The sequence below is a fragment of the Anarhichas minor genome, unplaced genomic scaffold, assembly GCF_050575085.1.
Source record: "Anarhichas minor isolate MPS153535 unplaced genomic scaffold, ASM5057508v1 ptg000043l, whole genome shotgun sequence".
NCBI classification, from domain to species: Eukaryota; Metazoa; Chordata; class Actinopteri; order Perciformes; family Anarhichadidae; genus Anarhichas; species Anarhichas minor.
The window spans coordinates 2,900,988-2,928,332 of record NW_027466489.1 but is presented as its reverse complement, the minus strand read 5'-3'; the positions used below and the strand labels follow the sequence as shown (position 1 = coordinate 2,928,332).

Below are 27,345 nucleotides of genomic sequence, written 5' to 3'. Positions count from 1 at the left end.
TTGAAACTAGCGATTGAGACCATAAACTCATGTTCACAATGTTTACTGAGAATAACTATTTGACTTCCTACTGTTTCTCAACAACAGGCTCACCGTTCAACGCAACTAATGTTACTTCTAGCTCAACATGGCGTCTCGGAGGGACTCTCTTCCAACTTACGACATCTCGGACTTCCCCTCCTGAAGGCACACAGCACTGCAAAACTTAACTAATAAGCCAGGGATGGATGAAAAAAAAAAAGATTTGACTAAGTTACCACAACTGTAGTGTCTAAATTAACCCATTAATTAAGTTAAAGTTAAACTGGGTTACAATTGTAATTTTACATTACATAATACTATTACATCCTCCTTTTTCTCTTATTCTTTTGTTCTTCATTTAAATATACACCAATGGATGCATAATGAAATAAAAAACAACAATATAGTACTACTTTATATATGAAATTTATTTTTTACATAAACAGAGAATTTACCAGTTTTTTGAACAAGCTTGAATAAAGTTTAAATAGAATTTTATATTAGCATATGCTTGGGTAGATCCAATAATAACCAAAAAAAAACGTTTTGTACATGGTTCATTATATATTGATAGATATTTATTTTTTCCATTGAGCAAAAGTTGACAGTTTCCACCCGGAAGTGAAACAGGAACGCACCAGAGTGCAGCTGTGTTGCAGTCGTACTGGTCCGGGGGAAATAAGTGGGTGAAAGGTCCTACAGTCAGCGGTGACAGCAGCACACAAACACACCTCACAGAGACACCGTCGACCAGGTAATCTGCTGTTTCTTGTCTTCTTTTAATTTCTCTGTGTGTCGGAGTTCATTTTCGGCGTCGGTTTCATTCACTCTGTTGTGTTTTTTTTTTAGAAAAAATGTCCAAACAGCCGCAGCCGATCAGTCCGATGAAGAACTTCTTCGCAGGAGGGTTTGGAGGCATTTGCCTCGTCTTCGTCGGACATCCACTCGACACCATTAAGGTGATTCTTGTACTGTGTGACTCACTTACAGCATACACACTACAGGAGGAAACAACCTCGAGAGTGCATCCGGTGACACTGCAGACATTAGCGCCAGAGACAAGCAGCTGTGTGGATGTCACACACTCATGTAGACGTTAATGTTGCTGCACAGAGCTCCGAGAATCATTAACCTTTGACCCACATTCACTCACATGACTCAGCTCACTGCTGGAGTTGTGGCCTCCTGCACAGACAGAGATCTCACCTGAATACATTCTAATCTTCATCATCATTGTATTAGACCTACAGTAATTAGCTTAATACTCTTTAATAGAGCTACCTATCAACTGGCCGTGATTAGCTCATGCCAGATATATATGTGCTTATGTTGGGGAACAAAACGCATTTGAGAATTGCCTAAGATATATTTGAGGTCATTTAAAAATCATTCTTGTCATTTTCATTTTATCACTTTTAAAGTCTGCTGCCCAGTTCACACCATTGTCACCATTCTTTTAAACCGGCATTTGTTTGGGCCACTTGAGAGGAGAGTAAGTTGTATACACATCTTGAACATAGTTGCCTATTCACACATCAAGCAGACACAGAGCAACATCAGCATTCATTCAGAGTGGTGTCTCTGGCACATTAAGTCTATTTACTCTCTAAATATTGGACTTGTTAACAGTCTGGCTCGTAGCCGGTGTTCAAACTCATCCCGAAGGTGTCGGGTGGGGTTGAGATCAGGGTTTTTATTATGGACCTGGCTTTCAGGGTGCACATAATGCGGTCCAAACTGCTGCCGCTGTGATGCTGGATTCTCTTGTGTGTAAAGTCAATACAAAGTGCGTTCTCCTTCCTCTCTCAGGTGCGTTTGCAGACTCAGCCCAAACCGAAACCTGGACAGAGCCTCTTGTACGCTGGAACCTTCGATTGTCTTAAGAAGACCTTGGCCAAAGAGGTGGGGATCCATGCTGCCTTAGCATCTGCGACATTATAGATAAAACGCTGTCTAAAATGTCTTTCCTCCCTCATGCTGATGTTTCCTTGTCATCTTCTTCCCTCACAGGGTATGAAGGGACTCTATAAAGGCATGGCGGCTCCGATCATTGGGGTCACACCCATGTTTGCTGTCTGTTTCTTTGGATTTGGAATGGGCAAGAAAATACAACAGAAAACCCCCAATGATATCCTGACGTAAGTGATTTCCCTGCCGTGGTTGGTCGTACTGTTCATTCAGCTGCAGCGCTCTAAAGGTGATAACGTGTAAGTATGTTGTCCCCTGCAGGTATCCACAGCTGTTTGCTGCAGGGATGTTGTCTGGTGTGTTCACCACGGCCATCATGGCTCCTGGAGAGCGCATCAAATGCCTCCTACAGGTCAGAGGTCATGTGTTTGTGCAGAAATTAGGATCTAATCACTGCGTTCTCAGCGCTGAATTATAGTAGATTCCACATGACAAAATGAAATGACGGTGAGTGTAAAGTGTGTGTGTTTCTGTGTGTGTGTGTGTGTGTGTGCAGATCCAGGCATCAACAGGAGAGGTGAAGTATGCAGGACCCATGGACTGTGTCAAGCAGCTGTACAGAGAGTTTGGGATCAGAGGAGTCTACAAAGGCACCGCGCTGACTCTCATGAGAGGTGCTGCTTTACTCTGATCGATAGTAAACCTGAGACCTGCATCACGTAATGAGAATAATTCACTTGAAGCAATCACTTGAAAAACAATCGGCACAAATGTCAGAATCAGAATCAGAACCGTGACCTTGTGTGTGCGCATTAAAGCAGGGACTCATTCTTAGAAATGTTGCTCCGTAGTGCTACTAGAGGTCAAAAACTCCACATGGTACCTTTTTTAAAGGGGAACTCTCTATTACTGCATATGTAAAACAAGTCGTATGAAGCCTTTTAGTCTAATGTGACTTAAGTCGGCGTCGGTTAATTCTGAAGACTTCAAGTTTGAAAATGAAATAAATAAATCGAGGCTACATTAGCCGTTACACGCAGAACACACCTGATTCTCCAACAAAGTGTTGCAGATTACAATGTAGGAGCCAGGTTTTGATAAGGAAGAAGAATGCATGGAATTTAACTGTCCATCATGAGCTTCACATTGCTATAGAAGTGCAATGCTAACTTCCTGGACTATACAGTTTAAGTTATGTCATCATTTTCTTGAGGCAGTTTGTCGTCGTCATCTTTTTCGCCTCTCCTTGAAATATTCAATCCTGTTCTGACAGGCTGCTGCAGTTAAACAGAGTTACAGTTTATAACAGTGTTTGTAACCTTGAGTAGGTTTCTTCAGAGTTTGAGTTCATTTTCATGAAGTGTGATCATTATTTTGCCTACAATCCTGTAAGTTTGTTTTATAACTCAGATGTTCCAGCGAGTGGGATGTACTTCACTTCCTATGAGTGGTTGAAGAACGTCCTCACACCAGCAGGAAAAAGGTGAATATTAGTTCTTTCCTAGCAGTGTTTACAACCGTCTGTTCTATTGTAAGATCGACCTCTGAGTAGTTGAGCATGTGGTCTTCTCCCCGCAGCCATAACGAGCTCAGCATTCCCAGTGTGCTGTTTGCTGGAGGGATGGCCGGGATCTTTAACTGGGCGGTCGCAATTCCAGCTGACGTACTCAAGTCTCGTTTCCAAACAGGTTTTTTATTTTTTTTTTATTTTACAATTTGTTTAGGCTGAAATATCCCTTGAGTACAAGTATCATACTAAGTCAACAAAAAAAACTTTATTGTTTTTCATTTGTATTACAAGCAGGTCTGTCTTACATGTGTGTGTGACTGAGTTTTCTCATGCGTCTCTCACTCAGCTCCTGAAGGAAAATATCCCAATGGATTCCGGGACGTTCTGCGGGAGCTGATCAGAGAGGAGGGCGTCGGCTCTCTGTACAAAGGCTTCAACGCCGTCATGCTTAGAGCTTTCCCTGCAAACGCAGTGAGTGCACTTCATCGAAGCTGCGTTCCAAATCACATACTTTTTCTTTTAACTTTTAGTACATGCTCCAGCTGCCCTTACAAAGGCAAGACTGTGGCATGCAGTATGCATTCAATTGGGACCTACTACATACTGTAAATTATAATAATATAATTGTGCGTTTTGTCAAAGAAAACTAAAAGTTTTTCCAGCACTTTTATACACAAACTGATTAGCTTTGTTTGTATCTTCTTTTTTTTTTCAGGCTTGTTTCTTGGGATTTGAATTTGCAATGAAGTTCCTGCACTGGCTCTCACCGGACCTGTGAGAGGACGTTTCAGCAACGCCTCGAATGTGAATCCCAGGAACAGAACTGTTTAATACAATGCAGTTAATACCGGCACACAAACACACACACACACCAGGGAATCACAAAGAGATTTAAACAGTTTTCCAACAATGTGCTTGATTATGTTTGAAACCTCGTGGTACTGTAGATAGTGTGGATCATTCAGACCTGCGGAGGAAGCGGAGCAGAGATGTTGTGATGACTTGGTACCAGTACACAAACACACACACAGTCGAATGTTCTCTCTCCTTTTTGTTTTACTTGTTTTCTTTATATTCTGTTATTTTTACAGAAGAAAAGGAGTGAAGTGGACATGCCGTGCCTTACCTTTTGTTATCTGCGAGCAGGTGTACATATCAGGGAAAAGGTGATCTATGTTTTACTGTGTTTGATCAGTCTCTCTCGGCAATACACATCTGTCACATCTGTCTGCTTCCTGTGAGGTCACCTACCTCCACTCAGTGACGCTAGCCACGCTTTCTGTTTGTGTTCATGTGAAACTATGAGAGTAGCCATAATGACATTGATCGAACATTAAATGAATGTCAAAATGTAAAGAAATAAAAAAAAAACAGAATCCATATTTAGAAATGAGATTGTTGTGCACTTTTTTCTAATTTGAGTATTTCTTTTGGATTTTAAAAAACTAAGAAGCCTTGACTGTCTGACATGTTTATTCAAACAACTGTAACAAATAATAACGGACTGAGATAATAATCATGTAAAAGACAATAAGTCAAAGGATTTGAAAGAGAAAAGAAGAATGAAAATGCACAGAACATAGTAAGTGGAACCAGTTCATCTTTCTGTCAAAGATATAATAAATAATGTCAACTTCAATAATCAATTGAGGATAGTTCTACTAACAGCTTTTCTACCTACAGCATTACAACACTCCAAATAACTATCTGAAACCACTTGAACTTTTTTAAAGTTATTTATCTGATGTCGGTTTCTGCGGCTCGTTTAACAGCAGCCTGACTTCCAGGATAATCTCTCTCTCTTCTCTGTTTGTTGTTTATTTGCCAAATCATCAAGTTCTGAGTCGTTATCCATCTGACGGCCTTTAATTACATCTGATGTGAAAAGTCCAGGTCAATACTTTCCGACAGGCCGAGCTAAATAAAGAAATCAATGAGCTGCTGAAACGTTGGAGAGAGTGGGACGAGAGGAGGGGGAGTCCGTTTGCTCCATACAGAAGAATGTTCATCAAATCCGTGGGACAAGCTGATGCTTAGATATTTCACATCAAAATATTTGATGTTTGGATTTGAGGTTATTTGTTTTAAACTCCAACCTGTGCGATGAGTAATGTGGAGATACCGGCTGGTTTGAAAGAGCTGCTGCAGGGATACACGGTCGAGGTGCTTCGCCGCGAGCCGCCGGACTTGGTTGAATTTGCTGTGCAGCATTTTACACGAATTCTGGAGGGCCAAAGAAACGACCAAGGAGCCAAGAAACACAGCGCCAGACCTGCACGGAAAGGAGTGACCTTTGACACAAAGTCAAATAAGCCCAAAAAGGTGGAGGAAGAAGAGGAGGGGGAGGAGGAAGACACTGTTAGTGAGTAGTACTACATCGTTTTGTGTTTGTGTCTGAACATGTCTCCATGTTCTACAAATTAAAAAAATGTAACTTTAAGAAATGTCATTCTGTGGATGTTTCAAATCCTGAAAGCTTCACGGTGTCAAAATCACACAAAGGAGACAGAAACTGTCCACAGACAGACATGTGAAAGCTCTCTCGATGCAAAGTGTTGACCTACAAGGTCACAGTCAGGCTAACGTCCCCATGAACAAAAAGCTGGCGAAAAACGTCTGCTCCACTTACAGCAGATGTTATGGTACAAAATAACACTCATTAACTCAACACTATGCATATGAAAATTGCGCACAGATGAGAAGAAACAATAAAGTAAGATGAGCTTCCTTCTGCTTTAAGTCCAGTAAATAAAACCTCTCTCTCTCTCTCTCTCTCTCTCTCTCTCTCTCTCTCTCTCTCTCTCTCTCTCTCTCTCTCTCTCTCTCTCTCTCTCTCTCTCTCTCTCTCTCTCTCTCTCTCTCTCTCTCTCTCTCTCTCTCTCTGCAGAGTCCACCGCCAGTAAATACAATCGCAGAGTTTCAGGTCAGTAACTGGAGCAATATGTGTGATGGATATCAATTAATATTGACCACGGTACAGTAGTTTCATTTGTTTGTCCCGCTGCAGTTTGTGCAGAGGCGTACAACCCCGATGACGACGAGGACGATGACGCAGAGCCTCGGGTTGTGCATCCAAAAACGGACGAGCAGCGTCGCAGACTTCAGGATGCGTGCAAAGATATTCTACTGTTCAAAACACTGGAGCAGGTACAACACACGTTGTCCTGTTGATGATGACGGATCAGACATTTGCTGTTTAGACAAAAATTGAATATTAGGTTTTCATACACATCCCAGTTCTTCTATCTCTGTGAGGTTTATAGTTTAAAAAGCACTGAATGAATGGTTTCTGCTGCTCTGCTTACTGTCACTAAAACATGGAGAAGCAGCGTTGAGTTTTTCTGCTCTACACATCTAGAACAAACTCTGCTTCAACTCTGTCCTTTGAAATCGAGGCTGAAAATTGTTCCGTTTGCCGCCTTTCAGTCAATAATATTTGGTAATGCGCTGTAGCTGCTCCACAGCTTTTCTTCTCCAGTTTGTTGTGATTTACTCCACTTAATCTTATTTTGATCTTCTATTTCATTGCACTGTTTTTAAAAACCTAGCTTATGTGTATATGTTTCTCTTATGTTTCTTATCTCGTCTTAATGCTCAGGAGCAGTTCTCTGAGGTTTTGGACGGCATGTTCGAGGTGCTGGTCAAACCTCAGGAGCACATCATCGACCAAGGAGACGATGGAGACAACTTCTATGTCATAGAGAAGTGAGCGACAGATTTGAAATTGTTTGTACAATTTTATAAGTAGATTTTATAATGACTTCTACTACCCGTCTGTGTGTCATGTTCTTTCCAGTGGTGTGTATGATATTTTTGTGCAGAAGGACAGAGTGAGCGTGTGCGTTGGAAAGTATGACAATAAGGGCAGTTTTGGTGAGCTGGCTCTCATGTACAACACGCCGCGAGCTGCTACAATCACTGCGACACAGGAAGGCGCCCTGTGGGGCCTGGTGAGTCCCACAAAGCAGCATGATCGGGAATAAAAAGAGGAATTGAAGCTGAAATAAAACGCAAACTATTGTTCTTGTTTGGTGCTCAGGATCGAGCCACATTTCACAGACTGATTGTTAGAAATAATGCGAAGAAGAGGAGGACGTACGAGGCCTTCATTGAGTGTGTTCCTCTTTTGAAGTCTCTTGAGGTTCGTATCAGAAATACAAACGCTATACAAGATAAGAGATAGTATATATATACACACACACACACTTATACTTGTATTTGTAGTGCCATCATGCTTCATTTTCTCTTCACAAGCTCTCTGAGAGGATGAAGATTGTAGATGTTGTGGGAGCCCGAGTGTTCAAAGATGGAGAGCGCTTGATAACGCAGGTACAGTGTTGGGACATTCAGCGCTGTATCTTTGGCTGTCTGTGCGTTAATCAATAACAGGTTAGACTTCATAAATGTTTCTGCTCCTTGCTGTGCCTGCAGGAGGAGGAGGCCGACTGTTTCTACATCGTGGAATCAGGAGAGGTGAAGATAATGATAAAGAGCAAAGTGAGTGTGTCCAATATCACAACTGAGTCTATTTTAGTTCATCATTTACCCTCTTATCTGTCAATTTGATTGTTATTTTTTTTCCATTAAGTAAATAGAATATTTTTGTATGTCTGTTATTGTACTAACTGACTGCAGGACTCACAGATTCCTTTATTGTCTGTTACAGACGAAGGCCGGCCAGCAGGACAACATAGAGGTCGAGGTGGCTCGCTGCTCCAGAGGGCAGTATTTTGGGGAGCTGGCATTGGTCACCAACAAACCTCGTGCAGCATCAGTTTACGCTGTGGGAGAAACCAAATGTTTAGGTGAGACACCGGTGTTTGTTGCTCCTTGTGTCAGGCGTAACACAACCAGTCCGGGGTCAACGGGGCCAAGAGTCACAGTACCTGACCAAATATTAACACAAGCAATGTGTGTGACCATGAGGTTAAACTGGGACGGGGCCCACCAGTTTAGCTCCGCCTCCTGACATCTAAAATCTCCTTCAATATCAAAGCTTCACACTCTCAATTTCAGTGAAGCGGTTTGCAGTACAGTTTGCAGTAAATTACAGAGGATACATTTTGACAGAAGCAGATTGAACAAATCGATAAAATCAATCTGGATTCCTGTTTTACTACGATTAAAAACATTATATCCACTGAGCCTCATGATTAAAATATCTTCTAAATATACTGTTTATAATATGGCTGTTTTCCTTTTAACTTCCAGTTTGACATCAAATAGTTTATTTATTGAAACACGCTCTTTGTACTGAGTTTGTAGCAGACTCCAATAAGACTTAAATGTAAATCACAGCACTCTCCTAAATTCCAGTCTTTTACATGACTGAACATTTCAAAAACTCTTTGTGCACCAATGTCTGTTTTTAGAAGGTTTCACTTATTTTTTCAAAACTCCACTACTTAATCTGTCAGACAGGAAAACAGAAGCATGCCGGATGACATCTTACTTTCTCTTTCTTTCAGTAATTGACATCCAGGCCTTTGAGCGTTTGCTGGGACCCTGTATGGACATCATGAAGAGGAACATTTCCCAGTATGAAGAACAGCGGGCGGCACTTTTTGGCTCCAGTGTAGATTAAAACACGAGGACACGTACTTTCAAAATAAAGCAGTATTTAAGTACATAGTGAACTCCCCTTGAGGTAAATGTAACAGAGCCCAGTTACTTAACTATTCAAATCCAATACATTGGAATTGGAACAAAATTTGTTTATGTAAATGAGCAGGTGATTATGCAACAGAGACAATTCGATTGCCACCGTTTTATAGTTGTTTACCTGAACAGAATTCATGTTTATTTGCCGTTATTCTGCTGGTCAATCCCTGCTTGACTATTTTATAATACAAAGTGCCGTAACATTTGGCTTTTGAACTCAACACACTGTTAACCCCTTCTGATGTTAACGTAAACCTTTGTGTGAAATGTAACCTGGTTTTTAATAACCGGCACGTCTCGAGCATTAAAGGTTTAGCTCGATAAAAATATAAAGACATTTTTACCAAATAAAACATGACATAAAAAAACCAAAGGATTATGTCTTAAATATTAAAGTTTTCTTGAGTTTGTTTTATTTGAGTTACAAAATATGAAGTGCAATCAGCAGACTCCACGGGAGAGTTCGCCAACCTTGTGTTACAAGTATTTACACCCAAAAATCAAGGATATCCATCTAAATCTCACACACTGCATTCGGGTTTGTCCCAGAGTTCAAGTCTCTGTTAAGTTGTCCAAGTTCCATTGTCAAAGTTTAAATATTTAAAATATTTACAAGTCCTGTATTCAAAAACTCCCAAATCATAATATAGCTTGTTCATTGCAAAGGCAGGTGCTGCTTCAGTATTGTGAGAAAAAGAGCAGAGCTGGTTAAACGACCGTGGTCCTCTACAGGGTCTCCAGAGTTTTACACTTAATTCCTCTAAGAGAAAGCCTGGGCGAGATAGTCTGTACATAATTATTTAAAATGACATGTTGAAATGTCTTTTTAGCCATTGCGGTGCAAAGGCTTCTATGATCCACCCTTGTGAAGAAATGAATATGACAATCAATAAAAGACAGATGAAAGAAAAAAGGCCACCAAGATAGTCACTCGTTCATCAAACATCCTGATTTCTTTTTCTTCAGAGCATCTTCGAACATTAAAATAAAACTCCAATAAATAGAAATACAGCAGAGAAATGGTCAAATAAGACTGATACTGGTTTGTCGATCTCTGAGTTCTTTTGAGGAAGACCAAAACACCCGACGGGAGTGACAAAAGAAAAAATTGACTTAAAACAAAAAACGTTGATAGGGTATCATCCTACACATTCCCATTGTGTCAAGGGGAAAAAAAAAAACAAGTTCTCTTATTCCTCTGGTTTCCTGAGGCTCATCCGCAAGAACGTCCATTGATGATACGGCTCCCAGCAGTGACGGTTACACAGAGGTGATGACAATCATGAGGTGTGGTGAGATGCTGGAGATCCTGTTGAGAAGGTCGGGGGCCAGCTGAGATAAGTGGCTCTCTGAAAACTCGCATTGTGGGAAAATCTGTAGCACATAGGCAGGCTGGAAAAACAGAGGAAAAAAACAATCAATTACTATAATTACAATAACTTATGTGCATTGTTTGTGAGATTATTTTCACTAATGTAATTTGTATGTATATTTCCTTAGTAAATATATTAAAAACACATGAAAACAAATAACTGGGAAGAACCTGAACACTAGCAGTCGTGTCTCACCTGATTGGAACCTGGGTTGGGGATATTAATGATACCAGCAGCCAACTTTGCCTGCAAGTAGTTGATGAAAGCGGACTTAAGAGCTTGAGTTTGGTTCAGCACGTCGTCTTGATCTCGTCCACAAGGCAAAGCGAGGAGAAGACAGAAGTCGGTGTCTCCCTGTAGGGAGAACAATGTAAATGTTGTTAGACTCCATTTAATGAAACAGAAAAATTACTCAACGGGAGTAAGACAAGCACGCGTACCGTCATTCTCCGGGCTACACTCTCTAATTGTGAAGCCTCGAGCCTCATTCTCTGGACTATCCTAAGCAACGCGCCTCCTTCTTGAAGCGGCAGAGACCGATGAGCCAACGCTTTGTTACCGCACACAAAATGCAACTGGACTGCAGCTGTGTCGTTCTTCAGTGCCAGCAGGCCTTGCCACACAATAGGGTATTTCTGTTGACATGTGAGACAAAAGATAAGTATGTCAGACAAAGACAGCTCTTGTTCAGATACACAACCCTGAACACAATTTATACGGAGGAGTTTTGTCTTACCGTCAGCAGCTGCACCATATTAACAGGCTGCGACATCTTGCCATCTGGTTTTGTTTGGGGGTCTGCACCCTGAGGATTCGAGACAATAGTGTAATGCGTCAGGAACAGTTTCTCTAATATGAAAATATAAACCCACATTTGCATGCATTATTGGCAGCCTCGCTTATCACCACAAACCACAGCTTTCAAAATGCCCATGAAGTTAAATCTACAGCTCTCTAAACAAAACTGAACATTACCGAATAACATTCATGCTGGAAGGATTTATTCCAGGACTGCATTACTTTTAGCTAGGAGTACCTACTAAACTGGAGTGTTAAGTGCAGTGAACTCACCATGGTTGGTGTGACGGTCAGTGGTGGCTGGTTAAGTCCAACAGGAGACGTCTCTGGTATTTGAGAATGGATGCCTCTCGGGTTCGAGTACATCCCAGTATACTCTGGGAATGTGCCACTAGATCCTGGTGGCATTAGCTGAACTCTCTGGGGAGATGCCATAGCTTGCCCGGTTTGTCTGATCGCCATCATTCCATCTTTAGGAAGAGGAGAGTGTGGTCTCTTTGCCTCTAATGGCTTGGTTATATCCTTCTCAGACACACCTTTAGGCAGAACATGTGCTCTTGGAGACAAAGATACGGGCAGGCTGGAGGATGTAGAAGAGGACGGAAGGGTCTCTTGAATGTGTCCAGAATGAGAGTCAGTGGCCAATCGTTCTCCCTGTTGGTGCAAGAGGACACGCATATCTCTTTGTGCCATGTACGTTTCTAACGGGACACTGGTCCGCAGAGGCCCGCGAGGATCTGACTGCATAGCCTCCGGTTTTAACTGTGTAGCAGACTGTCTTCCTGAAGCCTGGTGAAAGCGTCTGGCTTCTTCCTGTTCCCCGTCATGACCCCTCAAAGAACCGGGGTTCACCTTGAGAACCTTGTCTCTGCCGACAGGCTGGGGTGAGGTGGGCCGTGACTGCATGGGACCAGACCAAGAGGGGAGAGGCTCACTGTGCATCCCATAGCTCATCACAGAGAGAGGGGGAGTATTGACCCGAACGTCTCCTTGGACAAGATGCCCCACTGGAATTGACTGGTTAACGCGGTGAGGAGACATCCGTCCCAAGCCTCCGGGCACACTGTGAGGTTGCATGATAACCGACTGCTCTGCATGGTGTACACCGGTAATAAACTGTTGCATGGCAGGAAGGCCGGTGGATAACATCACTGGTAGGCCCTTAGGTGACGAGGAGCCTACGGGAGAGGACACTTTAGTAAACTGAGTGTGTGGATGACCTGACTTGCGAGGGGATCGCGGCTCCTGTTTGATCCCACTGATGTGGGAGGTTGCTCTGTCACCAGCCGTTGTAACAAATCCTACATGGTTGCCAGGTGGAGAGGGCAAATGGGGGCTAATTGCAGGACTTATAGCAGAGGTCCAAGTTGGTTTAGCTCCATCCGTACTGTGAGGATCAGCACTGTCCATTTTCTTTTGATGTTTTATTGGCATGTAATCTTGATGGTAACTCATTACTTGCTGGCTACCCTGTGTGAGACGCTTCACTACTCCTTGAGGTCCAGACTGGTAAGTAGATTCCATCTTTTCCAAACCACTGCTTTCTTGTTTAATAGAAGACAAAGTTGACTGCGTCTTACCAGGATGCCCGTGATCTGTCTGCAATGAAGGCCCCTTCTGAAGTCCTAAATGAGAATGACCATACATTTCCTGTTTTATCTGCGGCATGGACACTAGCTGCTGAGATTCCATGTCACCTGCTGTTGCTTGTGGGATCTGACTTATTTTTGCACTAATCCTCTGTGGTCCCTCTGTTTTCTGGCCCGAGTGGCTCAAGACTACCACTCCTTCAGAAGTATTTACTCTCAGACCTGGACAAGACCCTGTACCAAGAGTCGGGCTTTCGACAATGAAGCGCGCAGCACTTCCGCCTCCATCACCAACAGATGGTCCGTGGTATGATCCAGCATCATCTTTGCTGGGCCTATAGGCTGGTTTGGGTAGAGTCATGTCAACACAGGGATTTCCAATGTTCATGTTTACTTTGTCCTCAGGAGGCTCAGGAGGGTTGCAAACACGACTGATAACAGAGGTTGCAGTGGACGCAATGACAGAGATCACAGACTTATTCTCAGGAGATGATAGTGAGGCTGGAGCTCGAACAATAGGTGGAGCTGGATGAGCTGCCATCCCACTGCCAGAAAGTGGTGACTTATTTGGCACAACAGCTGATTGAGTATTACTTTCAGAGGGGTTCTGATCTCGCAGGGTGGGTAGATTACTCGGAATAGAACTACTGCCTGGCAACGAAATATTTTTATGTTTCATAAGAATCTGCCTCAAGTCACTTGTGCCATGATCTATATCCATGTTTTCAGAGTCGGAGGGTAAAGGCTGGTTTTCCTTGGACGCCAACGGCATGAGAGGTAAAGAGGAGACTCCCGTCTCTTTAGCCTGATGGCGCCAATCTGGTGGAGAAACAGGAATTCTGCTTGTTTGAATGGGTCTGATATTTGGCCTGTTGGCTAGGGGAGACACGGAAGGGGAGATGCATTCAGGTGGCACCTGTTGAGGCTTTGGGCATATTTGACTCTTAGACTGGGGGTTAACAGATTTAAGATGTTGAATCGGTTCTTCAGAAGATGACTCGGACTCTGCATTTTCATCTGAAACCTTGACAGCTAAAGGCTCTGGTTCTGGCCTCCATGTAGTAGAAGTAATAACCCCAGCAGTTGCTGCTGATGGAGTTGTTGCAGGAACAGTCTTTACACTGGAAGGTGGGCTATCTGCTAAAGGAGTCGTCAACTCCTCACTGATTGAAGGTCCTTCCTTTGAATCTTTTCTTACTTGCTTTGGGACTTTAGAACGTCTAGGTCTTCCCTTGTTGCCCTTTTTGGGTGTGGCAGATAAGACAGCCTCCTCCTGTACAGCAGGTATATTTGTCTGAGGTTCATTTTCCTTGGCAGGCAAAATCAAGTCTGGTTCAGGTTCTGAACCTACATCTGCCTTTGATGGAGCTGATGGAGCTGCTGGAGCTAATGATACAGTTCCATCTTCGGCAGTTATGGAGTCAATAGCAGCCATGAGTTCTGTCTCGCTAGCAGGATTGGAAGGCTTTTCTTCCTCTGGCTCACTTTTCACTTCTGTTTGCGGGACGGGTTGCGTCGATGGTTCTGTTGGGAAAGCTGGATCTGTAAGTTTAGCAATGTTCCTCAGAGCCTGCTCCAATTCCAGCTGTGAAATTAAGTTTTTTGGCGATTCCAGAAGCTCTTTGTTTTCCAAAGTGGCATTTTCCTTTTCGTCTTTGTCGGTATTAGTAGACTTTGAAATATGATCACTCTGGTCACCAGGTTTTAACTTTTTTAAAGAATCTTCTTGTTCATCATCCCCTAATTGAAGAAGATCTTTCACCTCCGTCACATTCAGTCTGATTTTGAGGTTCTTAAGAACAGGAGACTTGGGAGTCCTTGTCAACTTGGTCTTTCCTCTAACAATCCTGTCTTTTTCCAGGGTGGGTTTCTCTTCTAAGACTTGGGAATCTGTCTCTTCCCCATTTGATTTACCTTCAGAAGCTTTTTCATGGAAAACATCTTTATTTCTGCCAAATTCCTTTCCCTGTTTGTCTTTCTCCTCGTTCTTTTGGTCAACTTTTATAGTTGGTTCTTCTTTACATGAACTTGATGAATCTTGCAAAGCCAAGGAATCTTCATCTGTGAAATCCATTTCCTGATCATCATCAGCCACCTCAGTTTTTTCCCCTTTCCTTGTTGATCCAGATCCTAGGACTGTTGACATTGGATTCAATGAACTCTTTGTGCCATGAGGGGATGTTTTTCCTTTTGACACTCTTGGGATTCGTTCCCCACCTTCGGATTCATTTGAATCTGTATCTTTATTGTCCATTTTAGATTTTTCGACTTTAACTGTTGAACTCTCATCGCCTTGTCTGCGATTCTTGGGAGGACGGCCCCGTTTAGTTGTAGGGATTGGGGCAGGTGGATCCTGTTCGATATTCTGTTGTTGTGTTGCATCTTTGTCTGTAGCTCGCTTTCGCGCAGAGCGCGGTGACTCCGTTTCCTTTCCAGAACGAACTGGCGCATCATCTTCAACTGGAGTGGCATACACTGATTTAACGTTCCTTCGTCTTGCTCTGCCTGCGGATATGCCCGGCTCTGACATATCAGCTTCTGATCCATGAATAGGAGATTTGCCTGTGGACCTTGATTCAGCTCTTGGGGATGATCCACGTTTCAGCTTCTCTTTGTCAATGCGCTCACTCTTGCGTGTCGATATGATGGGAACTGGAGAAACTTGAGCAGGTGACTGTTTGCACTTTTTATTTTTCATTTCTTTTGTTTTATGCTCTTTCTGAGGTGAGACTGGCTCGTCATTTGTGTCATTATCAATGGGCATCTGCAATTTACTAACTTGAAGTTTTCTCTCTACCTCGGGCTCTGCTTCTGCTTTCCAAACAGTGTGGCTTTCTTTCTCTTCCTCTAGAAGACTAGGTGGTGTGGGACTAGCAGCTTCAGGCACTTCTGGTTGTGTTGTCTCAGGATCCAGCTCTGCTTCTGAAATGCTAACAAACTCATCGTGAGAATCACGCCGGCATGGTTTTTCAATACAGAGAGGTTTTACATCCTCAGTAATATCCAATTTCCCTTCAGATGGAGACAGTTTACATCTATACACTGAAAAACTGGGTTCAGGTGCTGCTATTTGTGCAGGTTCAGTGTCAGATGGTGCCTCAGGTAATGGGTGGTGCATGGGTATGACGGGTTCATTTTCTGTCACCTCTTCTTTTATCTCTTCCTTTATGACAGACACAGGGGTAAATAGGGGGGCTCGGATTAACGCAACACATTTCTCTTCTTTGACCACAGATTGGGTTACAGAAGTTGGTGTGATTCTGGGTTCAGAGATCAGTTCTTCAGCAGGACTGATCGGTTTAATTTCTGGCTCCATGATAGATTCCATTGTTTCAGGCGACTGCAAAGCGTGTTGCTCTTCAACAGGTGCCTTTTCCACTTTAATCTCATCTATGGGCACTGTTTCTACTTTTAACTCTTGCAGCTGATGGGGTTTATTCTTCTGCTCTTGCAGTCGTGTGAGTTCCAAAAAACGACTATGGAAAAGGACAACTGGCCCCGTGTCAAGTTCACCATCTCCTGTCCCTTGCTGACCAGGCTGCTGGTTTTGTGTATGTTCAGGTTCTTCATGTTTGCGTTCCAAGTGTTGAAGTCGCCTAGAGTCCAGCTCAAAGACGGGGCTGTGAAGGAAGCGTGAGGCAAAGAGTTCCCTGCGTTCCTGCTGCTCTGGCTTAGGCTCCTCCTTCCTGTCATCAACTTTGTCTTCGGATCCACTTCGAATCTTTTTCTTTTTCATGTACCAGGAAGGTGTCGGCCGCGGTGCTGATTCTACCTTCTCAGTATCCTTTCTGTTGCGTAAACTTGCAAAGTGAGAATCATAATCCAAAAATGACCAGTTATCTTCTCTTGAAGAGGACAGAGATTTTGCACGTTCGAGCAGAGCCTTTGTATCAGGTGTGATAGTTTGATCAAGTGCAAAGGAGTAGAATTTGTTTCTTTCAAGATGTGCTAGTTTGGGGTCTGAAAACCTGTCAACCCTTGGCCTCTCGGTAAAAGGCATAGATGTGGACGGCATGGGAGAGTGGGGTTTGTTCTCTCGGTCCTCCTCAGAGTCGGATCGTACTTCCCCGGGCTCCAAGTCATGCCAAATACCATATTCCAAACGCTTGCGATTGTGAATGTTCTTACTTAGACTTCCAGAAAGGTTCAGGTCAGGTAACAAGTCTTTGTTAACTCTGCTCTCCCATCTCTTTTGTTGCTCTTCTTCCACACTAAGTGAAGGAGTGTTTGGCTTGTTTGCCTGTGTGTTATGTGTCCTTTTGACTAATAGCTCCAGATCTGGGTGAATCTTTTCCTCATTTCGACATAACTCTTTCTGAGAAGGGTCCACGAAGTCCTCATCCACATGGTGAGGGAAGTGCTGATGTCCTGGAGAGATGTTGTTCCAGTCAGGATCTTCACTCTTTTGCCTAAAGCTCCTGTAGACTCGCTCCCTCTTAATTCCTGGGTCAGTTTCAAAGAGGTCTAGTTTCTTTAGTTTGTGAGATGGGAAATTATCTGTGACATCCTCAGGTGGTTTACCAACTTCATGCACAAGACTGCGATGTTCCAAGTCCTCTGCTTCACTTCCTAGAGGACTTCCTGGTTTGTCAGATTTGTCAGACTCACGCTGCTGTTGCTGCTGGTGCAACCGTCTATTTTGCTCCATTTGCTTGCGGTAACTCTGAGAGAGGTCAATATCAACATAGCCTTCCTTGTTTTTACCACTTTTGTCAGAGTCAGCATTCGGAGCACCAAATTTGAAAGCAGCGAGGTGTTCTTGCTCTCTTATACTGCTTTGGTCTGGAATCCCTTCATGGGAAAACCTTCGGGATGAAGTGTGCCCTGGATGTCGTTTTGACTCCAGTGGATCCAAAGATCCCTCCGACTTCTCTCTTTGCCCTCCAAGGTCCTCTTGACCATCCTTCTGAGTGCCACTTTTTTCAGCTTTGAGTCTTGAATCTCTCCGTTGTGAATCTTTGTTTTTGTCAGTGTCCGACTCTTTTGAATATGTAGCACTAGCACCAAACTCAGAGGAGGGAAAAACATCCTCCTCCTCATGCCTGCTTCTTTTCTGACGAATAGTCCTGCCACCGGAATCAGCAAAGCGCCTTTTTCTTGCAGCAAGGCGATCTGAATCCACTGATAAATCTTTCCCATCATTTCCAACGTCAGGCTTCAGATGTTTCTTGAGTCTGTTTTTTCCATCCAAGTCTGAATTCTCACCTTTACTCATTTCAGATCTTTCACTTTTTACAGAGTCATGATGAGCAGTTGACGACTGATTTCCAGTAAGAGACTCTCCATCCCCTTTACTTTTCTGCTTCTCATGAGCATCCTGGTCTGATCCCCGTCCTCTTCCAGCCCCTCCATCTAAACTCGTCTCAAGCTCTGGTTCAGGTAGAGGATTGGATGGAGATTGCCCCTTTGCTTTCCTTGATTTAATCTTCTCAGCTTTGTCTTTGTCACCTTTCTCTTTTCGTTTTGCACGTTTGGTTTTCTCAGCACCTGCCACACGATCTGGTTGGCTGGTCTTATCACTCTTCGTGGCAACTTCCAGCAGGGTCTTTTCAGATTTATCAAAGTGTGGTGGCGACATTGAACTCACACTACCACTTCGCTCAGAGGACTGGCTGTAAACCCGACGTTCTGGGTCTCTGGGAACCCGCTCAGATGGTGAAGGCGATACTGTAGGAGTAACAGGTCGCCTCGGATGGGAAGGGCTCCACCTGGTGCGGTCAGCCTCAAAACGTTCTCGCTCTCTTTCTCGCTCTCTTTGAATATATGTGTATTTTCGGATGTCTTGTTCAAAGGGGTCTCTGTAATCCCGGTAGTCTCTTGGGTCTTCATGATAACGTGGGTCAAAGTGCTCACCTTGATAGTTTTCCAGTTCAGGAAAACGTTCTCTACTGCGAGCAGCAAAGTCTCTTCGAGCTTCCTCTGGATAGATGCCAGGGGTTGCTCGTATATTCTCATAGTAAGCCCTTTCTGTAGGAAATTCATGGTATGGGGGTCTGCGTTCCTCTCTGTAGAGCGAATGGAGAGAATGGGAGGAGACAAGCAATGACATTTGTTAAACTAAATAATTTATCTTTTCATAAAGTAGCACAGTCACTTTCAGATTAGGAAACGGGGCTAAAATATTTTGCTGCGGAATTGTTATTCTAAAGATTTTCACTTTACATTAGACATATTTATCAGGGTTGATTCAATTTGAAAGAACGGTTTGAAATAGCAATTTTATCAATTGACAAATTTCTGACATTTCAAAAATGCATATACAACTGTGGTCAATATCTCATGCATGCAATTCAAACTATGGGAAATTTACCGTCGTTCAGCAGGAATTTCATAGATGTCTCTAATGTCTTGACCAGATGCCTGCATAGATCGGTAGAATGCCATCTGACTCTCTTGACTTGCAAAATCCACCTTTAACAAATAAATTAAATAAATAAGTTGTCCACAAATACACATACACACATGAAAAATACGTTTCACTAACAAACTCAATAATTGTTACTGTTTACCTTTATTTTATTGCCTCCAATCTTCCAACCTTTGGTCTCCCTTACAGCTGCCTGAGCAAAATCTGTGTTGTTGTACAAGATGAGGCCCATCCCTTTCAATCTATCAAACACAACCTACAGAAGGACAAAACGATACATTTAGAGTTGTGTAAACTACACAGCATTAAATCTTAAGCAAGAGAAAATACAACACCTTACCTTAACTACATGTCCATAGCGGCAGAAATGCCGTGTGAGGTATTGCTCTGTGACACTGGTTGCTAAACCATCGAGCCAAACACACGTCGTGGGCATACTCTTCCCAAACCCAAGCTTCAAAGAGAAAGGGAACAACCGCTGTGTTATATACACAGAATACATTGAAAACCTACTCGGAGCAGAAATTATACTCTTGTTAACTGTAAAAACACTACCTTTAGTCTGTTGCTTCCCAGATACTCTCCATCCATCTTCTTAATGGCCTTGCAGACACTGGCAATATCAGAATACTGCACAAAGGCATATTGGGGAACTCCATTTACTTTCTTGATGTCAATGTCCTTGAGGAGAAAAGACAGGACAATTAGAGACCCGTATCAAACGTAAAATGTACCAATTTACAGTAAGATGGTAGCATACCACAATTTCTCCAAAGCGTTGAAAAATGTCAAGGAGTTGTTGATAACTGGTGGTCTTCTCAAGGTTGCCTATAAACAGTGTCCTTGTGGCCTTTGGGTGGAACTCATCTATCCGCCCATCCAAGGGCCTGAATTCATTTTCACTCTCCGTTTCTGAGGGGAAGGACGAGGTTTATCATTAACAGTACTGACATGCTGCTAAATGTCACAAAAACACAGTTTTATGTAATGTTTTCTGAATTCATTTGTTGGCACCAAGTGTTCATCACACTGCTGTTTTGTATATTTGTTATTAATTACCTGGGCCATTCCAGGCCGTGACTTCGATAAGCATGCCGAAGAAGAGCTTTCCTTTGGAGACAGTGAGGGCTTTCTCTTGATCCTCTTGTTGCCTGAAGAACACCAAACCATAGCGGTCTTCTGAAGCTCCATGGATCTGCACTGAGGTCACTTTCCCATGTTTCTTGAATTCATGGAAAAGTCCATCTTTTAAACTTGTGTCTGTGGACGGTAAAAAAGAAAAAAAGATTACTATCCAATGCTTATCTTCAAAAGGAGTACTGAAAACCTGTACCGTTATATCACATTTAGCCTCTTTAGTGTACATTTCATGTAGTACCTTTAAAAAAATAAAGAATTTAAATGTTTGTAGGAGTAGGTAAATATGCTACTAATGGTGTGTACACTTTAGTTGGTAAAAACATTCTTGGCAGGTACAATTTAGTTTACCAGCCCTTGACATGTAAATAAGTGTTAAACAGATAATGGCTTTCAACGGCATGATTGGAGACTACTGCTGTATATAATCAGCATTAGAAATCTCAACAGCGGTTCAGGTCTCCATCCTCAAGTCCATAACACAAAGTTAATTTGATTAAAATAAGATTTCTGTACACCAACAGAAATGCACATTTGCAGGAACCCGAACCCAAGTCTCTGAACATGGTCACATGATCACCTGTGCAACTTAATTTGGATTTGTTTTATCTACATGATGATGTGTGCACTTATGTCCACTTTGTTTCCAAGTTCTGGCAAAATAAATTTATACATTTTATGGATAAGATGGTGTTCTCTAGCCCTTTCAGGACATGACAATGTATTGATACTTCTGAGTGAGTATGAGAGGTAAGAAACTCACCCGTGGAGCGCACTGGTAGGTTTTGCACTTTAATTCCAAAGCTTCTGCGTGGCTCATCGGAGTCAAGCCCCATAGAAGACTGAGTCGGGGCGTGTGTAGCTGAAGACTGAGCAGAGTGCGCCCGAGAACCATCACTGGAGCTGCTGTTTGAATCGCTGTCGTCACAAAAAAGAAGAACAATGATTAGACACTTGTCGGTCTGAGTTTAAATAGTATTTGATGGTACCCGTTCATGTTTCCCATTAAGCTTTAACATCGTAACATAAATGTCACACCTGCCGCTGCCCGTGCTGCTGGTGCTGCTGACAGAATCAGAGCTCGAAGATCTGCTGTGGGATCGAGATCGTGGAGCTCTCCCGGGGGACAAAGGAGCTCTTTTAGGGGAATGAGGCGTTTTGGGGGTTTGTCCCGTGGTTCGTTGTGGGGAAGGGTGCCTCGACTGTGAGGAATGAGATGATCGGCTCCGGCGGTGATGGTAGGTTCTATCAACCCGTCGTCCTCTGTCATCTCTGTATAGGTCACGTCGTGTAGAGTTAGTCAGAGTAAAGGGGTCTCGAATTCTAGAGTCAAAATGTGGGTCTGTTGCCTCAAAGCTCCCCCCGATGGCACTGCTTCCTGGACCAGCAGCAGCAAACATGGAACGATCACGGTAATAGTCTGCGTTGTAGTGACGCTGTCTTTCGAAAGTGCCACTGCGCTCATGGTGTCCGTACGGGCTGTGGTCATACGCACGTTCACGGCTTTCTGTGCTACTGTGAAATAAGAACAGGGTAGAGAGGAGGAAAAGGGAATTACTATTACTAAAAAAAGTCGAGAAAAAAACAACAATTTCCTAATAAAATATGACATTTAAGAGCACAACAGCAAAAATCGAAATGGGTCGGTACAGCAAGGACACAGCTGAGAGGAGGCCAGACAAGCTGTGCAGCTTGATACTTAATAATGTAGAGATCCTTTCATTCTTGCCGTAGCAAAATGGATTAGTCTGTCTCTGTCAATTTTTGGTCACTGATCCCCTCTATTGGGTTCCAGTTGATCAATTAAGAAAACAGAAGTGCTCAACTTTGATAAAAGTTACTACGAGGAACTTTCACTTTCATTCACTTACGACTGCTGGTCGAAGGCAGCAGCGTAGCCGGCTCTGGGTCTGTCCGTGGTGGGCTGGTCTTGTTTACTTATGTTGGTCATAAAGAGGCACAAGTGTTAAATTGACTGTTTTATAACCAATTAAAAGTTCCTCACAGTAACTATAAAGAACTGCTTTTTAACTTTTCAGCCATAAGTTTCACAACAAAAGTTGCATATTTTCATTCATGTAACTTTTGATATATATATATACTGTATATATTTGTTTTCTCATTTTTCAGCACAAGAGGAGCATTTCCAATGATTAGAAAAATAATTCCTCACAACACAACAAATAGGTCAAACTATTTGATTCATTAAGATGACATAATGGGGTGAAGCTATCAAATGCTGGCACTGTCTGTAAACACTATTACAGATGAAGATTAACAGAGAGAGGGTGCCATATGCTGTACCGATTGGAAAGCCTTTTGAGGCAAATTTCTGATATTGGGCTTATATAAATAAAATTGACTTTACTTTTGTGCCGCTGCTAAACTGTCAGCAGCCTAAAATTACATTTAATTTTCTGACAGCCAACAAGCACACTTTACTATACTGTAAATTCATAAACAGTCACGTGAAACAAAGCCGCCCCAGACTTTGTCAGTACTACCTTCTGTGTTTCATTATGAAGATCTACTCATACGAACACGTAATTAATTAAGCAATGTTGAAATGCTGTTCTTAGTGTGGTTCAATTACTTTAATTTGCAATAACATTAAGCACATTTGGCTGCTCTGGGTGTCCAGGGGAGCTGATTTCAGAGTTTGACTGTTCATGAACTATTGCTGGTAAGAAAAAGAAAATATTAAAAACAAAACATTTCTTTTCAATATTCAACCGTACAATTCTCCCATCGAGGAGTTCAGTGGTACTGAAATTTAAAATGCCATGCAGTTCAGATAGATGTACTTAATGTGAAAATAATACTCTGTAGTATTTATGTGATGCTGGAAAAAAAAAGAGGCACTTTCATAAAGAAATGACAATTACATATATGTATTATATATGCATTTTATAAAACAGATGTTCTCCTCTGTTGCATCAAATCAATCTTTTCCCTAAAAGCAGTGCAAAACCTAATATTAGACAAAGCACTAAGGAATGTTAGAGAAAGAAAATATGCAGAGGGCAGAGCAATACCAACCTTTTTGGAAAGAAGTAACCGAAACTAATCCAAATAAATTCTAGGTGGATCAGAATGTGAGAGCCCGAATAAAAAACCAAGGAGGAAAAATCAATTGATCTAATTAGGCAAAAACGGATCTCTTGAATCGCACTGCACGTTATCTTCAAATACTGTGGAGCACCAGGCCAGTAGGTTGTTGATGTATAATCCACAGTTAGGCTACTTAATTCTCTTCACTGGATGGAAAAAGGAAAAAACAAAACAATCACAGAAATGGACCTCTTTATGGATTTCTGGACATGTTTAAAAAAAAAAAAAAAAAAAAAAACTACAGTAACATAAGACCATAATAAATAAATATGGATTTTTTAAAAAATATGATGAACTTCAGGGTAATTGAGGGAATTCCAGGTCGACTATAGAGTAAGTTGGTGCCCAAATGGAAGATACATCCAACTGGATCAATCTTGTCTTGTACGTCAGTAAGTTCCAAAAGTTACGTTCCACCGATAATATCAAGTAGTTTAAAATCATACAAGCGTGTAGACTCGCAGACACTATGATCACGGCATATAAACTCCTCGTGGGCTCACAGGCATCTTAATTCCACAATCCATGGATCTTATGGGGTGCATGTACTGGAAGGCTTCATCTTTTGGCAGTAACATTTCAAGTTACTTGGTAAACGTTGTCTTCAGCTCTCTTTAACATACTCTAAAGTGCTCTTCTCATCGAGCTGAGGCCTTACACAGCTACATCCACTCGAGTAATCCAGATAAATGGTTGCTACACCTATCCACACTAGGGCCCACATCAGTACCGGTACATCCAACATGGATGTGCGTACATCCAGGAGGGTACATCCCAACTAGGCTGTCTTCATGGCCATCAATCCTAAACAAGAATAGCTCCACAATCTTGTTGTTCGGATCCTCCGTGGTCTTGCAAAGTCTTCTTGTCATAGCTTCCGTATTTGGGACATAAATTGGTTATTGCATGTAGTTAATCTCACCCTAAAATGACTGAGATAGCCTAGAATATATGCACTACATCGGTCTTTCTTGTGATGTGTAACAAATGTGAAGTTCTTCCATCCACTTGTTGAAAACTTTAATCCAGAACAAGCTGTATCCACAGATGCAAAAAAATGGTAAAATTAGTCCATCCATCGCCAGTAGCCAAGAGGGAAAAAAAAAAACTGACCACCCGAGATGGGAGATCCTTGACATAATGATATATTACCTGACTAGATTCTTCAAAGAAAAGTACATCCTTTATAATAGGGATTTACTTCCACTTTCAAGCGATTCCAAGTAAAATCGAGGTTAGATCCCATATTTAGGAGGAAAATGTTTGAAAAGTATCCAAAAGATCCCCACGGTAGTTCCCCACAAAATGTAATAAATCCAAAACTCACCAGGATATTCCTCACAGATGTAATATCCAAACCAGATGTCAAACCTTGAATTATAGTTAACTTACCAAATGATAATGTGTAGTTAATTTAATTAGCTCCCATGGGAAAGGCGAGTCAATTATGATGAAAAGTGGAACGATCCCTAATTACCTTTGTGCAACCCCCTTGAGGCATCTATCCCTCACACATAACCCCACTATGTGTTACGGTTTTACACCTATCCAATACCTAGATTCCCCTGGATTGTATGGGGAGGCCGTGTCCACTTACCCATCTATTCTCCGTTCATAACGTCCCTCTCTGGTGTGAAGGGAAACAGGTGGGCCAAACACTGGACCAACTGTTCCCCTAGTGAATGCTGTAACGTCTCGACTGCTCGAGGGTGAGCTGTCTTCAAGGCCCCGAACAGCACTAGGGACTGACCCAGGTTCATTGTAGTCAGTCCGAAGGTCCCTGTCTCCCATCTTGTTGACAGCGTTGTGAGCCTTCTGCGCACTTTTGATATCCACAAAATCCACAAAGGCTGCCACACCACCCTCTGACCCTCGCTTCCGCAGGACTTTGACACTTTCCACACGCCCATACCTGTGGAAATTACAACGAAAACAAAGAGGAAATTACACATGCACCGGCTAAGAGTAGAGAAAGTGTAGCCATTTCTCTGTATGCCAGAGCCTGGTAAATGGAGAGCAGAAGAAGCAGTGGTACAAAAAGCAAAGAGAAATTATTTACCTCCAATTACCAAAGTAACTTAACATTAATGTTTCTTTTTTGACCACTTAACAGCAAAAAACTGTCTGAACAGTGTCAGCAATTGTTATGCTCATGACTACACTTCATGTTACAAGTAATGTTGGGAGTGTTACGGTTTCTAAACAAACCAAAGATCCCTCTGGGACCTAACACATGTCAAATATCAGTGTTTAACAACTATAAAAAGCACAAGACCCCTAGCTAGTAAGGCTGTACCACAGTAGGACTCGTAAACTATGACTGGATGTAATGTTCCTCTGTGTTGTGTTGCGTGTTGAGTTAAGGGACCATTACATAACGTAGCAAAACGATTAAGATTAGCCTATATGGGTTTAAATTACTTCTACAAACAATGGGAAGCATACACGTTTATGCTTTTAGCTCGCTTTATATTCAAACACTTGGGTACTAGCTATGGGGAGCAAAACTAGGTTTGCAATTTACATGTAAATTGGCCTATTTGAAAACAACACGGCGTACGTTAGCTAAGTTTAAGTAAGCAATAGTGATGGCTACCGACGTCGAGCTGATCAACAACTTGCTAACATTCGTTATCAGCTCGGTGAGTTTATTGGTCGTCGCAGATTTTTGATTCTTCACATTTTAATATTTCTCAAACACGGTTGATCAGAGAAATAACGTCACGAGTCGCACGTTCCCACTGGCTAAAATAGAACAAGCCATCTCATGTTATTTGACCTGCTGTCCAGCTAACGTTAGCTGCCTTTTGGCTCGTACTGATCATGTAAACGTCTCGACTTCCCACAAAATGGTTGGTTGGGTGGTAGCTCGGTGGCTAGAAAACCGAGCTACTTGCCCACTGGGTTTAGCAAAAGTTGGCCAATTTATATTAACGGCAACCATTTACACTTGAGTGGTTCCATACCAAAAATTTCAGTTCAACAAATATAGCTGTGCTGCAACACAGCACAGACAGCACATAGGAAACCCCGACTTGTGAAACTTAAGAAATGCTAACGTTAGCTGTGTTAGCATTAGTCGCAGGCTGACTGTTGCAACTGGCTAACGTTAGTACTGAAGCTAGCGCGCGCTGCTTGGCCAACGGAGGATCCCTCTTGCGTAACCTACCGTTTAAAATGCTCCACAATTTTCTCCTCTCGAACATGTTCGGGTAAATTTCCCACCCAAAGGTGTCTGGTTTCCCGAACCATCTTGCGCGATTCTTCCCCCCTTCACACTCATATGATCATGCACGTTTCTAATCCCTGCCGGTCGGAGGTCCGCCTGAACAAAATGAACGACGGGGGACTCCGTGAATAATCTGGGCCTGTAGCCTGCTGCCCGTTTAGCTTTAGCTGATGCGTCCTCGGTCCATGCACGTGGACGCGCGTGAGACTCGCTCCTGGTGGTTTTGGGTGCGAGCTGCGCGTGCTTGACAGTTACGAATGCACGCAACAGTGAGCACGCGATTTATTATAAAACAACGAACTGCATGCAGCCCGCGAGCAGTATTTGTCCGCGGAGTCAATCGCTTTTTGTCTGCAAGGTAATCAATGTTCTTGATTATAATACATCCCAGTTGCAGAAAAGGAGATCCAATCGTCATTTAACGTGCCACTGTTGGATAAAAGCTTAACTTTCGTTAAATCATTTAATAAGTTGAACTAACGTTATTCCTTTCAAGTTGAATAAAGTCTATAAAGGCTGCTGATTATCGCAACCCAGTCAATGGTACCTAGCAGGTGCATATAAGCGAAAACTATGGCTAAAACTAGGCTTAATGGCAATCTTTCGACCATTATTTTTCAATTAATCACTTATTAGTTTTA

At 42.5% G+C, this 27,345-nt stretch overlaps 2 protein-coding genes across 8 annotated transcripts; one reads left to right on the top strand and one right to left on the bottom strand.

The window, feature by feature from the left end:
- Positions 1-629: 629 nt before the first annotated feature.
- Positions 630-10,013, top strand: LOC142970431 (mitochondrial carnitine/acylcarnitine carrier protein-like). Of its 2 annotated transcripts, XM_076110648.1 has the most exons (18): positions 630-775; positions 871-980; positions 1,831-1,923; positions 2,032-2,159; positions 2,251-2,341; positions 2,486-2,603; positions 3,340-3,412; positions 4,001-4,003; positions 5,548-5,801; positions 6,327-6,362; positions 6,447-6,586; positions 7,038-7,144; positions 7,236-7,389; positions 7,479-7,580; positions 7,694-7,768; positions 7,871-7,936; positions 8,106-8,244; positions 8,908-10,013. In XM_076110648.1, exons 2-18 carry the CDS (start codon positions 876-878, stop codon positions 9,021-9,023), a joined length of 1,800 nt encoding a protein of 599 aa, XP_075966763.1. In that variant the 5' UTR covers positions 630-775; positions 871-875; the 3' UTR covers positions 9,024-10,013. The 2 variants fall into 2 exon arrangements, with proteins under 2 accessions (XP_075966763.1, XP_075966762.1); XM_076110647.1 differs by lacking the exons at positions 4,001-4,003; positions 5,548-5,801; positions 6,327-6,362; ... (6 more) ...; positions 8,106-8,244; positions 8,908-10,013 and adding exons at positions 3,508-3,617; positions 3,786-3,910; positions 4,155-4,829 and having other exon boundaries at positions 631-775.
- LOC142970429 (msx2-interacting protein) lies at positions 9,491-26,923 on the bottom strand. Of its 6 annotated transcripts, none has more exons than XM_076110640.1 (16): positions 26,645-26,923; positions 25,073-25,387; positions 22,236-22,301; positions 21,403-21,879; positions 21,128-21,282; positions 20,287-20,487; positions 19,988-20,139; positions 19,783-19,908; positions 19,568-19,681; positions 19,370-19,483; positions 19,171-19,271; positions 11,545-18,865; positions 11,210-11,278; positions 10,914-11,108; positions 10,669-10,827; positions 9,491-10,492 (listed from the first exon to the last, which is right to left on the bottom strand). In XM_076110640.1, exons 1-16 carry the CDS (start codon positions 26,725-26,727, stop codon positions 10,361-10,363), a joined length of 9,780 nt encoding a protein of 3,259 aa, XP_075966755.1. In that variant the 5' UTR covers positions 26,728-26,923; the 3' UTR covers positions 9,491-10,360. The 6 variants fall into 6 exon arrangements, with proteins under 6 accessions (XP_075966755.1, XP_075966756.1, XP_075966757.1 ...); XM_076110641.1 differs by having other exon boundaries at positions 21,403-21,876; XM_076110642.1 differs by lacking the exon at positions 22,236-22,301 and having other exon boundaries at positions 26,645-26,922.
- Positions 26,924-27,345: the final 422 nt, after the last annotated feature.